Here is a 16705-nt window from a genome sequence, read left to right on the forward strand (position 1 = left end):
TCACACCACACCCCCTCACCTGACAAGACATCACACCACATCACTTCACATCACCTCAGCCACACAAATAATAATAACAACATCCTTTGACGTGTTAGGCACAATTATAATCTGCGTTTTTTATTTTTTTTATTACTTTTTTTTTACTCACTGTGCCTTTGCTTCTGTAGGTCACGTTGTTTTTGTTGTTTACCCTATTTCTTATCTTGTTTATCCACCGTTCAACCCCTTCACTACGATGATATTTTAAAGTTTCATTCTGCCTACTCTCTCTCTCTTTTTTTTTTTTTTTTTTTTTTATAGGAAGGATGTATGTTAGTATATGGGTTTACCTTTGAGCCAGGTAAATATGGTAGAGGTACCCTGAATAAAAACAGAAAAAATCATGTTAGTGAAGAGAATGAGGGAGGTACCATCATCATCATCAATGATCATCATCGTCATCATCATCACTTATCATTATCATCAGTCATCACCACCATCAATCATCATCATCATCGTCATCATTATTAGTCATCATCATCATCATCATACATTATCATCATCATCATACATCATCATCATCATCATTAGTCATCATCAGTCATCAATAACCATCATCATCATCATCATATCATCATGTCATCAATAACCATCATCATCATCATCACCCCAGCCCTTACACCTAAAAGGAAGATGTGAGACAGGGCCCAGAAACAGCGAAAGAATAAAAAAGGGGGGGGGGATTATAACCACATTCATTCATTATATACATTTAGTACATTTAAGCCCCCCTCAAAAAAAAAAAAAAAAAAAAAAAAAAAAAAAAAAAACTATCTCATTCTTGGAAACAGTGAAAACAAATATACAGAAGGGGAGGGGGTGGCATGGGATGTAGGGGGGATAGGGGTGGTGACAGGCTGCCCTCCCTCCCCCCCTCCCCAAGTCACAGGCAAAACCCCTCCCATGGAACAAAAACTGCTCCTGGAAAAAGGCCGTGCTTCATCCTATTGCGGCTTGGTAAGTTTTATTTTTCCTTCGGATTTTTTGTTTCCTCCAATTCGTTGTCATCTTTTATAAATCCTGAGGCATTCTATACGTGGGGCTTCCCTGGAGAGAGAGAGAGAGAGAGAGAGAGAGAGATGGGGGGGGGAAATATATTGGTCAGCAGAAGGGACATAGAAAAAAAAGAGGAAATGTGACATGAAGTAGAGAAATAAATTGGATGTGCAGGAGAGAGAGAGAGAGAGAGAGAACACGGATACACAGACCTTTCATTTCTGGCTGTGTTCTCAGGTCTCTTATTAAATAGAAAACGAAGAGACAGGTTTCTAAGTGAAGTATTGAGAGTTAAAAATAGAAACGAGAGAGAGAGAGAGAGAGTTTTATTGGTTGGTCGAACCGGTGGAGAAAAAGAGAAGGAAATGTGACATGAAGGAAAATAGAAAAAAAAAAATAGATTGGTTGTGGAAAGAGAAAAAGAGAGAGAGGAGAGAGAGAGAGAGAGAGAGTAGTGGAGGAAAGGCGATTCGAGGAAGTGATGGGGAAGGAATGTGAGAAACCTAGATGGACCCCCGTAAGTTTCTCTCTCTCTCTCTCTCTCTCTCTCTCTCTCACTGTATTTCTGGCCTTCCATTCGTTCCTTTACTTGTCCAACTCTTCCCTTTTTTTTTCTCTCTCTCTGTTTCGCCACGTTTATCTCTGTCTGTCCTCATTTTTCCCCTTCCTCATTTTTCCCTTCAGTCATTCTTCATTTTTCGTACTTTTAAATCCTTCTCCTCTTACTCTTTTCTCTACATGTTTATATATATGTATTTTTTTTTTCCATTTTATCCCCTTGGCATATTTTCAAAGTTTTTTTTTTATTTATTATTTTTGTCTCACGTGTATGTCTCTGCACTTTTGCTTTTTCTTTTCATTTCTTCGTGCCTGTCTTTATATATTTCCTCTCCATGGATTTTCTTCTCTGCATCTTTTTCTTTGTATTTTCTTGGTGCCGGTATGTGTAGTATTTCTTGCTCTCAATCTTCCAATCATTTTTCTATTTTCTTTGTGTTGGTGTATATATTTTCTTTGACTTGTGTTTTTTTATTTTATATATATATATTTTTGTATGTGTGAAGTTTCGATCAATAACTTCTTTACCTATTTGCGTTTTCGAGCCAACCCCTTCTCGCCGATTACCTATTTCTTCATTTTTTTTATCTTTGCCACCCCCAGACGATTTTATTCATCTTAAGGAGGCGCCTCGTAGTGAAGGGGTAAAGGAACGTAAGATTTTAACCCCTCTGGTGGGAAGAGTGTCTGGGAAGATGAAAAAAAATCGTCTGGAAATACCGTACCGAGAATAAAAATAGTCACCGGAATCAGGGGGTCAATCTCTTCACTATGATTACGCGCTGCCATCAGACGATTTTATTGAGATTTGGAGATTTATTTATTTTCAAGGGAAGATTAGATTTTTCCTTTATTAACTCTTTTACTACTTTATTTCTGTCGGAAGTTAAATAAAATCTCCAGGAGTTAGCAAGAATAAGGGTGTAATAAATATGTCATCGGATTGAAGGGGTTAATGAAGAGAGAGAGGGAGAGAGATGATGATGATGATGGTGATGATTATGATGAGGAGGAAGATGGTTTAAGAAATCACTGGTCACTGTCTCACTAGTTTATCGTAATGGAGTGAATCTTTTCGGCGCCTGTACAATTGTGGTGAAAAGTTTCGTAACACCGTCTCGAAACAGTCACAACCCAGAGAGCTCATGCTAAAACATAAACAAATAAACGAAAATTAAATAATAATAATAATAATAATAATAATAGTGTTCAAGTGGGTTGGATGGTTCGGGTTGTTGGTTCGCTGTTTCGGAACCTTCGATTTGGTTTTAAAGAATTATATATTGACAGAAATTGTATGAAAGAACGCTAAAATGATGAGTAGCAAAAACTTTAAACATGATGAATTTTCTGTTTTTTGCTGATGTTTTTTTCTATTTTATATTCAGTTCTGTAAAGGTCTTATGTAGTGAAGAGATGAACGGTATTTATAAGTATCTGTCCACTGTAATATACTGTATAGTCGCAGCGTAAAAATAATCGAGTAAGGCGAGAGTAAAATATGAAGGAAGAGGTTAATATACTGTAGGGTAGGAAGAAAGGAACCGAAGGAGGGCCGAAGGAGGAAGAGAAGATGGGAGCGAGGAAAGGAATGGAGACGGGAGGGAGTGAACGAGGGAAAGGAAGAAGAAAGACTGAGGGAGTAAGGACGAGAAGAAGGAATGAAGTAGGGGAGTGAGACAGGAGGAAGGAATGAGGATGGGAGGGAGGGTGGAGGAGTGAGGTAGGATAGTGGGAGGGAGAGGGTGGGAACGGGAGGGAAAAAAACAGGAGTGAGAGGGGGAGTAAAGAGATGAGGGGGGAAAGGATGTAAGGAAGCGAGGGAGGAAAAAGAAGTGAGGGAAAAGGAAAGATGAAGTAAAGGAGGGGAGGAGAATGGGAAGGGATGGAGGAAAGGAGTAAAGAAAGGAAAATGAGGTCGACAGAAGGGAAAAGCGAGTATAGAGAGGAATGAGGGAGGAGGAAAGAGAGGTAGTAAAGAGAAGGGTGAGGAAACAGGAAGAGAAAAGGGTAAAAGAGGACTTGAAGAAGAGAGAGAGAGAGAGAGAGAGAGAGGAGGGAAGGGAGGGAGGGCTGCCAACTGACCACTGCAGCTTCAGGACAAAAACATTGCGCGATGCCTTTTTGTTTGGGCGCGGTGTTGCCATCTTACTCCAGCCAAATAACTCCGGCCATTTATAAACATACAATTTTTTTCTACGTTGGCCGCTGGATTGTTTTTGGTTTCGTTTGTGCATTACGTCGTTTTTCCAAAAGTTAGATAGAGGAGTTTGTGGTGTTTTTCCCTCCGGGTTAAAGAGAGAGAAGGAGTGAAAGAAGTGAGAAAAAGAGTAGGAGGGGGGGAGGGGAGAGTGTTGCCGTCTTATCGTTGCCTTGGTTTTGCCTCCGCCCGGCCGCTCACTCGCAGATTCTTCTTCTTCTCCTTCTTCTTCTTCTTCTTCTTCTTCTTCTTCTTCTCCTCCTCCTTCTTCTTCTTCTTCTTTTTCTTCTTCTTCTTCTTCTTCTTCTCTGTTTCTTCCATTTCTTTTCTTATATGACCTTGTTACCTCCTTCTGTTGTTGCTTCCTTCTCCTCCTTTTTCTGTTTCTTCCCTCTTTTTTCTCTGATCTTTCTTTTTCTTGAGATTCCTTTTCTCATTTTCTGTTTCTTTTTCTCGTCCTTTTCTGCTTCTTGCCTTTCTCCTATGTCCGTTTTCTTTCCCTGAGGTGCCCTGGCTTCATCATCATCAGCATCAGCAGCAGCATCTTCATCTTCATCTTCATCATCATCATCATCATCATCTTTTTTTCTTCATCTCCTTCGTCCTCATCTTCTTCATCCTCGTCTGCTTCTTCTTTTTCTTTTTCTTCATCATCATCATCATCATCATCTTCTTCTTCTTCTTCTTCTTCATCATTGTCCTCTTCTTCTTCTTCATCCTCATTTTCCTCTTCATCGTCGTCTTCTTCTTCTTCTTCTTCTTCTTCTCCTCCTTCATCATCATCTTCTTCTTCTCCTCCTTCATCATCATCATCATCATCTTCTTCTTCTTCTTCTTTTTCTTCTTCTTCTTTTTATTCTTCTTTTTATTCTTCGTGTTCTTCTTCTTTTTCTTCTTCTTCTTCCTCTTCTTCGTGTTCTTCTTCTTCTTCTTCTTCTTCCAGACATATATTTTTGTACCGAAGGCTCTTGCACGTCGTTTCAGCGTGCCATTCCCACATTTTCTTTGCATTTTATTTTTATTTTTTTTAAAGACTGGAAACTGAAGAATGTGAGGAAATTAACCCCTTCAGTACGATGACGTCTTGGTATTCTCACTCCTACAGCCACCAAAGGACCATTTTATTCAGCGAGAGAGAGACGTGAGCTATGTGTTAAAAATAAATCCTCCTTCCTTTATTGAAATCCCTTTACTAATCCAGTTAACCCCATGAAACCTCGGAGATTTTTTTTGCGATTTTTGTTAATTCTTGCCTCTCCAGACGATTATATTCATCTGAAGAGAGACTTGTAAATTTGAGGTCTGATAGTCTTCATTAACCCCTTCATTACGAGACTTCTTATGCTGAGTAAAATCGTCTTGTAGCCAGGGAAAAAACAATAAAATAAAAAAAAACTAAATGGGCGTCATCGTAGTGAATGGGTTGAGGTGGGAAAAAGGGACAAAAATCGTTAAGGGGTTGAGGTGAAGGGAAAAATAGGAAAAAAAAGTTCTCGTAGTGAAGGTGTGAAAAAAGTTAATGGGTGGGAAAGAAACAGAGGAATTTTAATCTGCCTTTCTCTCCCTTTTGTCTTCATGCTTTTTGCTCCCCCTCCCCCCTCTCTGTCTTCCCTCTTTCCTTCCTTCCTTCCTTCCTTCCTGTTTTCCTTCCTTTCCTTCCTTCCTTTTCTGTGGCGTCCACCTTAACCTCACCCCGTTTTCTTTATTTTGTTTCCATTTTCTTATTTCCTCTATTATTATATTCTTTTATTTTGTTCTCTTTTACTTATTTATTTTCCTTCCCGTGGCTCTCTTTTTCTCCCGTGTTTGTGTTTATTCCTTGCTGTGTTTCCTTCCTTTCCCACGTTTGTCTTTCTTGTTTTTTTCCTTTTCTTAGTGTTTGATTTTCATTTCCTACGTCTTCCTAATTCTGTCTTCCTCTGTTTTATTTTCTTCATTTTTTTTTATTCCTTTTTCGACATGCATTTTTTCCTCCCATTGTATAGTCTTTCTTCCATTGCTCTGTTTTATTCCTTCCATCTCTCTCTCTCTCTCTCTCTCTCTCCTTTGTTTCTTCCTTCTTTCAGTGTGTATTTTATTTTTCCTCATTTTTTTTCTTTCAGTCTCTCCTTGATTTTCTTCATCTGTTTTTTCACGACTTTCCACTTCCGTTTTCTTCTTGTTTACTCACTCCATTGTCTTTCTCTCTCTCTCTCTCTCTCTCTCTCTCTCTCTCTCTCTCTCTCTCTCTCTCTGCTTTCCCTCCTCCTCTTCCTCCTCCTCCTCCTCCTCCATCACGCCTAATGGTACTTTTTCCTCATTTTTCTTCTTTAATTCCTCTTGAGTTCGTAAAGAGTGGGGACAAAAGTAGGAGGAAGAGGAGGAGGAGGAGGAAGAGAGGCAGGAAGAAGAAATGGAAGAAAGAATTAGAAGATGACTGAAAAGAGGTGAAGACGTGAGTAGGGAAGAGAGAGGGAGAGGAAAAAGCGAAGAAGGACGAGAAGAAAAAGAATAAGAAGAGGGGGAAGGAGAATGAGGAAGGTAAGAAGCTAGGAAGAAGTAAATAAAAAATGAAGAATAAGGGGAATGGAAGAACTAAAAAAAAAAAAAAAAAAAAAAAGATTAGATAGATAAAGAGAGAGAGAGAGAGAGATCCAGGAACAGGAAAAATATAAGAAGAAGGAAAACTAACAGGAAAATGCCCCTTTTAAAATAGGCCACATCTCCATCCACTCACTCAGGCCTTGGAAATTTTTGCCTTCATCCCACAAGTCAATAAATCCACACAAAACTGATAATTCGTGTTCGATAAATAATAATAATAATAATAATAATAATAATAATAATAACAGTAGTAGTAGTAGTAGTAGTAGTAATAATAATAATAATAATAACAGTAGTAGTTGTAGTAGTAGTAGTAATAATAATAATAATAATAATACTGAGAAAAATGAAATGACAAGGGAAAGCGTAAAAATATGGTAAAGGAAAAACTGAAGAAAAAATGAGAGACTGAGTGTGAGAGAAGAAAACAGTATAAATAATAAAGGAAAAGAGTAGGAGGCGTAATACATAATAAAAAGAGACGAAACAATAAGGAAATATACTGTAATAAAAAAAAGTAAATAGAGAGCGATGAAAAAAGGAAGAGGAGGAAAGGCGGAACGAAATTTAATGAGAAAAAGTGAAGAGAGAGAGAGAGAGAGAAAAAAAGGGTTAAGAGGCGGAAGAGAAAAACGAGGAGGGAAAAAGGAACAAGTGGTAATTAGAAAAAGTGGAGGAAACAAGGAGAGAGAGAGAGAGAGAGAGAGAGAGAGAGAGAGAGAGAGAATATTATTTGAGGTAGAGCTAAGAATAACTAAAAAGATTGGAAAAAATAGGTATGTTAATGGATCGATAGAGAGAGAGAGAGCGAGAGAGTAGATAGCTGAGTGAGTGGGGAGGGAAGGAGGGAGGGGGGGAGACACGGAAAGAGGGAGGGAGGGAGGGAGGGAGAAAGTGTAAGAAAGTAAGGGGGAAGAGTTTTTTTTCATTTGCTTTTTATCTGTGAGAATTAAGTGTCATTCTTCCTTCCAGTGTGGGACTAATTAGAGAGCGACTCTTTTTTGCTCTCTCTCTCTCTCTCTCTCTCTCTCTCTCTCTCTCTCTCTCTCTCATCCCCAGTGACATCCTAGGTCGCCTTTTTTTTTTTTTTTTTTCTGTTACTCGGCCCCTCCATGGATTAAGTCGAGGTTCTCTCTCTCTCTCTCTCTCTCTCATTTTCTATCAGTTTCTTCCTGTTTTCCTCATTTTGTTTTCCTTTTCCCTCATCATTATCATTCTATTCTCTTACTTTTCTTCCGTCACAGCCTCCTCCTCCTCCTCCTCCTCCAATTCCTCCTCCTCCAATTCCTCCTCCTCCTTCTCCTCCTCCTCCTCCTCCTCCTCCTCCAATTCCTCCTCCTCCTTCTCCTCCTCCTCCTCGTGACTTGCATGATTGTGTAATTACCATAAAACTGGACCTTCCCTAAATTTCACACCTCCCCTCCTTTCCCCTTCTCTCTCTCTCTCTCTCTCTCTCTCTCTCTCTCTCTCTCTCTCTCTCTCTCTCTCATTTCACCAATGGTTGTAGTGGCTGTTACGGTGATGGGGTGGGTAGTTTAGATCCAGTAATAGTAGTTGGTTTTATTGAGAAGTAGTAAAGGTATAGTGGTAATCTGAGTAGTAATGGTTGTTGTAGGTAATGTAAATAAAGTGTAGTTATAGAGGCGTGTACCTGTAGTAGTGATAGTGGTAGTTATGGTAGTTAGAATGGTGACTAGTAGCAAAATAATGGTGATGGGGAAGTGATGATGGTGGTGATGAGCCGGGGAGCAGAGGTGGTGGTGATATTGGTGGTGATGATAGTGGTATGATCGATGTTTCTTTGATGATGACAGTGATGGTGGTGATAATGGTGGTGGTGGTGGTGATAACTGTGGTGATGATTATGATGATGAGCGGTGGGGATAATATGGTGATTTATGGTGATGACAGGGTTGTGGTGAGTGCTGGGTGGTGATAGTGGTGGTGATGATAATGGTGGCAGTGGATCAGTTCTGACCAACTGTTACACCACACCATCTGTTGCCCATACCATCTGTCCCACTCTCTCTCTCTCTCTCTCTCTCTCTCTCTCCCTCCCTCTCTCCCTCTGTCTTTCGTTGGTGGTGGTAATGATCGCAGTAGCTATTATAACACACACACACACACACACACACACACACACACACACACACACACACACACACACACACACACACACACACACACACACACACACACACACACACCAGTAAAAAAACACACACACAATGCCAATAAATAACCCAATAAACAAATGCCTTCCCCCACGACACCAATCAAGAAAATAAGCAGGTAAATAAACAAATAGCCTCGGCCGCGACACCTTTCGGACAGGTAATTAGACTCAGGTGAAATAGGAAAAAAAAGGTATAGGTGGACAGGACGGTCAATTAATTTGTGGTAATTAGTTGGACGTCACTCCAGCCACGGTCATTATGTGTGTGTGTGTGTGTGTGTGTGTGTGTGTGTGTGTGTGTTGTTTGTTTTTAATTTTCTTTCATCGAGATCTTTTCCTAATCTCAGATGCGAGTGTTTATATATATATATATATATATATATATATATATATATATATATATATATAAATGAAGGGTTTCTCTGTCTGTCTGTCTGTCTCTCTCTGACTTCCTTTGGTCTGACACACAAGGCTGAGTAACCACTTCACACCGTTGACGAATTTTCTAGTTTATTCTTTCCAGCACCAGACGATTTCTTTAACTTAGACGAAACCTTATATGGGAGGAGGGTAGAAACGGTCCCCATTTTCCAAACCCCTTCAGTTCGAACGGTCCAAGAGAGAGAGAGAGAGAGAAGGGGGGGAGGGGGATAGATTAAGAGAAATCTTAGTCCTGGAGGGGCCACACTCGACGGTAGACTGAGGGCAAGATACAATAGGAACGGGTCTGTTGTCAGCCTTCTCCCTGTTAAAAGAAAAAAATCCCTCCAATACCATGGCGATTTTTTTCTTATTGCTCTATTTAGGCGATTTTACTCAGGTTAGTGGGGATTTATTGAAGAGGGAGGGAGGGGGGCACCTAAATTTCACCACCTTCATTAAAGTTGGTCTGTTTTTACCTGACACTGAGACTGAAGGATAAATTTTTACTAGTAACCAAGGAGACTCATTCCTACCTCAACTAAGGCCCACAGAAGTTAAACGGAACAGCAACAGTAGCAAAACTATAATGCAGGATACTTAATCATGGTGAAGGGGTTACGTAAGGGCGCGGTCAGGTAGGGTCATTGTCGCTGCGGTTGTCTGTGCGGTCATCGGCTGGGTCTGCACTGAGTTCTGGTCCCGTGGGTCTGAATAATGAGCGCCTCACTTGATTTAATTGCTCATAAAGGGTAATTTATGTGTCAGTGTTGTGAGGACACGTGTATGAGTTACCACGACACACACACACACACACACACACACACACACACACACACACACACACACACACACACACACACACACACACACACACACACACACACACACACATCTGGACTTTATCACCAGTGTTGTGCTATCAGGTTCGGTGTCTTGTGGTCATGTGTTGTACTGTCATGGGGGGGCCGGTGTTAAGGTGATGTGTGGAGAAGAAAAGGTAAACAGATATTTTGTCTTAATCTGAGGACAGGTGTAAATATAACAGGTGGTGGAGGCAGGTGATGTGATTTAGGGAACTGAGGATATGTACAGAAAAAAAAAAAAAGTGATGAAGTGCAAGAGATGAGATAATTTAGGAAGTTGAACCCCCTGCCTCTGATCAAAGCCTCGTGGTGTTAAGTGATATAAATTAACACATGAGTATTATTACGAGCGAGTCATGTTTACTCTCATTTAAGGGTGAAAATGTGCTGCCTGACCCGACCCGACCGTCACGCTAAGCAGAATCTAATATATGTACTCCTATGTGAAGTAGAGTTGAAAGTTTTTCTGTATGTGATGCACTTAGTAAATTTCGTTGTCAACTAAGAACTCGTCCATAAAGGCGTAGGAACCCCTTGGACTCTCGAGTTTTCTATGTGTATGTGTGTGTGTGTGTGTGTGTGTGTGTGTGTGTGTGTTTCTGTGTTTGTGTGGGTGTCTGTGAGTGTCTTTCGTTCCAGTAAACTTTTCATTGTTCAGCTGCCATCATAAAGAAATAATATTTCAAAGGGAAATTGTCATAACGTGGCGCTCGCTCGCTCGCCACGTGCTCACAAGGCGCACTGGTTAATGAAGAAATTTTGAAGGAGGTAGGTGATTTGACGTAACGATTGATACAAATGTGCACAATATTGATGCCAATGAGCAGAGAATTGTTTGAGGTAGGTGGTATGATGTAGCATATGAATTATACTGTTGAGTGAAGAGATGGTGGAATGAGGTACACTGATGTAATGTAGTAAGTGAAGAGTATATATGAGTGAACACATGATGGAGGTAGGTGATGTCATTAAGTGTAAGGTATTTATGGGCAGGCTTGGTAGAGGTAGGTATTATGATGTGACTAATGGTTGATACTTGTGAACAAAGAGTTGCAGGAGGTAGGTAGTAATTATAGTGTAACAAGTGAATTATATTGATGAACAGAATTGGTGGAGAGAGGTGAGGTGAGGTGTTGTAGTTTGTGTGTGTGTGTATGTCCGCCTGCCTGGTGGGGTGGGCAGGTGGGTGGCGCGGCGCCCCCCCTCGTGCCCAGACAGTGACCGCTACCATGCCTTCCTCTTCGCAGGACCCAACTACCCACCTTCACTCGCCCAATCTGAACGTCGCGCGGAGCCCATAAGGCGTGGCCAAGATTACGGAATGCCAAGTAAGATTTAAGTTGCGCATGTCCTCCTCACCACGCCACCTCCCCCTGCCCTGCCCTGCCCTGCCCCGCCCTGCCCTCCCTGATGTCCCCTTCCCTGGTCTCTTCTTCATTCTTCCACCCTCAGTCATCCTCCTTTCTCCTTTTTCCTCTTCCTTTCCCATTTTTCTGCTTTTCCGATCTTCTTTTGCTGGCTGCTCCTCTCTGCCGTTTTCCCCCCCCCCCTTCTTCTGTCCCTCTACCGATATCCCCCCCCCCTGCTGGGTTCTGGTCTTTCTGTGTGCCCCTCTGGCGTCACTGTACCCTGCCCCCTACTGCCTACCTTACCCAGCCTCTCCCTCTCCCCCTGTCCCTTTCCTTACTTGCCTCATGACTCCCTTTCAGTTGTTCCTGTTTCTTTATCACTTCCCTTCTTTCCCTTTCCCTCCCTGGGCTATCCTTTCTCCGCGCTGTAACACTTCCTTTCCCTCCTGCCTGCTAACCCCTGATATGCTGTTTCATGGCTGTCTTTAAACTCTATCGGCTCTCAGTCTCTTCCTGTGTCTCCCCTTCTCTATCTCTCCATTACTGTGTGATTCTCTCTCTCTCTCTCTCTCTCTCTCTCTGTAGGTGTGTGTGTGTCTCTCCCTCCACATATGTGGTCTCTCTTCTTTCTTTTCTCTCCTTGTGTGTCTCCCTTCCTCTCTCTCTCTGGGTTTTTCTCTCCTCCTCTCCCCTCTTTCTGGCCTCGGGCTCTCTCTTTCTGTGTGTGTTTCTCTTCCTCCTTTCCTTTTCGTCCTCGATCTCCTTTCTCTCTCCATGGGTGTTCCTCTCTTCCTTCTCTTTCCTTCTGTCTTTTGTCTTTGTCTTTCTGTGTGTGTGTCTCTTCCTCCATGCCTTTTTGTCTGCGGTCTCTCTCCCTCTGGTCTGTACTCCTTCCATGCCCAAACACTGTCCTCTCGTTTTGTCTTCATGTCCACGTCTCTCGTATTTACACTTCCACTTCTTTATGTCCACGTCTCTCATATTTACACTTCCACTTCATTTAGTCCAGCTTCACCTCGTCCTGCCATCCAGGCTGACTCCTTTTGCCTTATCTCTTCCACTTCACTTTTATAGCACCACTCTTCTTTACTCTTATCACTCCTACTCCCTCCCTCCATCCCTCCCCACACCAACACTCCCTCTTCCTGCGTTCTCTGCATCTCTCTGTACAGCTTGCTTTTTCGTCCCCCTTCTCCCCACTCCCTTGCCTTCCCCACCCCCTGCATTTCATTCTCCCTTCCATGCTTCTTCCCCTCACCCCCTCTCCTGCCCCCAACTCGCCCCCCTCCACTCATCCTGCCTTTCCTTCCTCTGCCTCCCCCAGTTTCTCTCTCCCTCTCCCCCCACGTTACCTTCTCTCCTCACCGTAATCCCTTCCCCCTCCTGGTTCCCTCCCCCCACCCAACTCACTTTCCTTCCCCTACCTTTCATATTTCTTCCACTTCCCCCTGTCTCTCCAAACTTCACCCCCCTCTTTCACTTAACCTACACCTCATCCTTCTTCCCCTCCCCCGTACCCTGCTCTCCACCCCCCCCACCTGTCCCTCATCTTCCTCCCATGCATCCCACACTCCACTCTGCTCCCCCCTTTCAACAACCCGCCCCTACCTCTGCCTTTCCTTCACCGCACCCTCTCTCAGCCCTTTCCCCCGTCTCCCCGCTCCCTCTGTCTCCCCCTTCGCCACACCCTCTCTCTGCCTTTTCTCATGTCTCCCCGCTCCCTCTGCCTTTCCCCCCGTCTCCCCGCTCCCTCTGCCTCCCCCTTCGCCACACCCTCTTTCTGCCTTTCCCCCCCCCTCCCCCTCCCTCCTCCTCCTCCTGCCTTACCTTGAACCCCGCCTGTGCTCTCGCTCCTGACCCCTTGCCCTCTTATAGAAATTCTGGCTGTCATCAATTCAGGGTCCATTGCCCCCACGTCTTGCCCCTCCCCTTCCCCTCCCTCCCTTTCCCCCTCCCCTTCTCCCCTTGGCTCTCCCCCTGCTTCTCCTTTGCTTTATTCTCACTATTTTTCTTCTCGTCTTACCTCCACCTGTTTTTCTCTTCGTTGTCTCTCCTTGACCCTATTATTAACATTTTCTCTTCTCACTATCTTTGCCTCCCTCATTTCTCCCTCTCCCTGGTTTCTATTATTGTCTTCTTCTCCCTATTTTCCTCGCTCCTCATTTCCTTCAACCTTTCCATGTCCGTTCTCTCCCCATTTATTTTTCTGCTGCTCCTCCCTCCCCATTATTATTTTTTTTTTACATCTCTCTTCTCCCCCCCTTTTTTTTTTTTACATCCTTCTTATCTCGCTTTGCATATTCTTTCTCCCGCTTTTCTCCCCACCTCTGTTTTGGTATATTGAAGGCCATATGCCGTACGTTTGCCTTACATCTTAAATCCTTTCCAAATTGCCACGATTTATTTCATACATTCGTCCTTTTCCTAGTTCCTTTCCTAGTTCCTCAGTTCGTTTTTCTCTTTCTGTATATATTTTTCTTTCAGCCCTCTTCTCTCCCTCCACCCTTCTCTTCCTCTGCCATCCTCTTCTCCTCACAACCTCCCTTTCCTCTCCTGTTTCCTCATCCTTCGTTGCTTCCGTATATGTGCTATTTCGTTTTTCTTCTTTCTTTCATCTCACCTAATCGTCTTCCCTTGCATGGCTACTCCTCTGCCTACTCTTCCTGCCTCTTTCTACCCTGCCCTCTATTCTGTTTCATTTCCTCCACCGTGTCCATCTCTCTGTTCCCCTGTTTTACCCTTCCATTCCACACTCCCCTTCAGTGGCTTCTCCTCTGCCTCTCTCCCACTGCCATCCTCTTTCCTGACCATTTTCTTCCCTTACTGCCCTCGTCTTGACTCTTTCTACCCTGTCTTTTCTTCCCTGTTTCATTGTTTCATCTCCTCTCCCCGCTGCCTCTTCTTCGTCCCTCCGTCCATCCTGTCTTTATGTCTTCCCTGCTTCATCTATCCTTCTCCTTTCCTCAGCATGTTGCCCCCTTCTTCTCCACTCCTCGTACCTTCATCCTGCTCTGTCTATCTTCCCCGTTCCATCTTATTATTCTCTTCTCCCTTCTCCCTTTCTCTTCTCCTCCGCAGCTTCATCCTCACCTCCCCTTCCCCTGCATGCTCCCTCCCCTGCCGCATCTCCCTGTCGCGTTCATCTTAGCAGCGTCCCTGTCTCTCCCTGGCTATTACCCGTACTTTTGTCTGTCCTCTCCCTCTCTCTTCTCTCTTTTATTATCTTCCCTCATGTTTTATCCACGTTTTTACTGCCATCCTCTCCTCTCTTCCTCCTCCTCCTCCTCCCTCTCCTTCTCGTTCTCCTCCTCCTCCTCCTCGTCTACCCCGTCTCGCTCATTACTTTTCCTTAATTGTTGCTATTATCATGTTCCCTCCTTCTTTTATCTTTTTCTTCATCATATATATATTATTTTGTTTTCCTGGCCTGTCCCTATTGGCTTCTCTCCTTCCACTCTCCTCCCTCCCTCCCTCCTCCATCTTCCATGTAATCTCTCTCTTTTCTTCTCCTCTTTCGCCAATTTTCTCCTATTCCTCCCCACTTACCATCACATCCTCTCCCCATCCTCCTCTTTAACTGTTCTGTATGTCTCATGCTATATTTTTTTCCTTCTCCCCCTTTTTCTTTTCATAATTTCCTACTTTGTCCCAGACCTTTTTTTCCTACCCATTCCTACTCCTGCCTTTCTCCTCCCCACCTTCCCCTACCCCTCTCCACCTTCCCTTACCCCATCCTTCCCCTACCCCATCCTTCCTTCATTCCCTCCTTCTATTTCTTATTTATCTTCCCTGTTCCTTCTTCCTTCCTTATTTTGTCCTTCCTTTTGCGTGTTCCTCAGTGCTTCCGTCTTCCCATCCCTCCTTCCTCCTTCCTGTCCTTCCTTCCTCACTCCTGTCCTTCCTTCCTCACTCCTGTCCTTCCTTCCTCACTCCTGTCCTTCCTCCCTCACGTCCTGAATCTTCCTGTCCATCCACCATCCCATCCATCCTTCCTTTCGTCCTTCCATATCCCCATCTTTCCCTCCTCCCATTCCTGTACCCATCCCATTCTTCTTGCCCCATTCCAAATTTCCCTTTTCATGTTTTTCAAAAGTTTTACAGTCAGTTCAAGCCATATAGTTCCCAGTTTATATTTTCTTAATGTGTATTGTAAAGCATTATCTTCTCCTGTGTACGAAAGTGAGAGAGAGAGAGAGAGAGGATGAGAGAGAGTAATATTATTCCATGATTTCACTGTCTTCCTCTCGACCTTGTCCTTACTCAAATCTCGGCTTTATTCGTTGCTTTTCATGTTAAGATAAAGTTGCCATAATAGGCCAGTTTATCATTCCTTTATTGTTGGGTTGTATCGTGTTCAGTGTCTCCATAGATCCTCCTTGGTTGGTTGTTTATGTTTACTCTCTAGCCTTGTTTATTTGTTTACTTTCTGTTTATGTCACTCCGCCTGGCTTCTGATGCTTGTCTCTCTGTTGTCTGAATATTTGTTGGTCGCTTTACTGATTATCTGAAATGTTTTTGTTGGTTTCACTGGTTTGTATATATATGCTCTGACTTCCCACGCCTCCTCCTCCCCCCTCCTCCCTTCAGTTCCCTTCCCCCCCCCCTTTTAATTCTCCCCCCCCCCGTCAGTTCCCTCTTCCCCCTCACCCCCTCCCACCTCATCACCCCCCCCTTCTGCCCTCACTTTTTCCCCTAGTCCCTCCATATTAATTTCAGATTTTATTCGCTAAATTCTTCTACCTTTCCCCAACCCACCCACCCCTACCCAATTCATCCCTACCTCTATCCGTCTACCCACCCATAGAATTTATCCCCACATCCTTCTGTCTAGCCATTCTACTGTCTATCCATCCATCTACCCACCCGTCCATCCATCTTTCCATCCCAACACAATACTATCCCAGTTCTACCCCCTCCCCGTTTCATCTGCTCCCATCTATCCCAGTCCCGTCCACCAGCTTGTCAATCTCACCATACCTCCATCCACCTGCCTCTCCATCTATCCACCACCCTGCCTCCAACCTCCCCCGGGTACCACACAATGCCCTCCCCCTCCCACAACCCCCCCCACAACCCCCCTACCCCATTTTACGGTGAGTGCCCCCCCCCCCTCCTCCCGTCGTTCAGGATGCCACCCTCTCGTCGCTTCACCGCCGCTGTTACGAAGATTTACAACATTTATTTACAGCATTTACAGTAGTGGAGTATTTACACGGCTACTGCTATGATTTACAAGCACCGTCCTATACACCTACAAGGTTCTGTATATCTTTTACGTGTCCTTTTAAAGCTGAGAAATTGGCCCAGGATGCCAATATTGATAAACTGCTGATTCCATTATTATTATTATTATTATTATTATTATTATTATTATGTTGATGGTAATGATAATGGTGATGATGATTGATGATAACGGTGGTAATGAGGATGATAGTTGATTATAATGGTGATAATGATGATGGTGAATGTCATTAAGATGGTCAAATGGTGCAATGGTTCCGAAGTCCAGGGAATA

The 16705-nt window shown here is 43.4% G+C and overlaps 1 protein-coding gene across 1 annotated transcript in view; it reads left to right on the forward strand.

The window, feature by feature from the left end:
* Window positions 1-16705, forward strand: part of nab (NGFI-A-binding protein homolog) — a 510861-nt gene that overhangs the window by 74895 nt on the left and 419261 nt on the right. The window contains exon 3 of the mRNA XM_080284842.1: window positions 11089-11169. Within this exon, the coding sequence (XP_080140968.1) occupies window positions 11089-11169 (81 nt within the window). The remainder of the gene's footprint in view (window positions 1-11088; window positions 11170-16705) is intronic.

The sequence above is a fragment of the Coenobita brevimanus genome, chromosome 103 (genome assembly GCF_032717465.1).
Source record: "Coenobita brevimanus isolate Jiangsu-jjx chromosome 103, ASM3271746v2, whole genome shotgun sequence".
In the NCBI taxonomy this organism is placed as follows: Eukaryota; Metazoa; Arthropoda; class Malacostraca; order Decapoda; family Coenobitidae; genus Coenobita; species Coenobita brevimanus.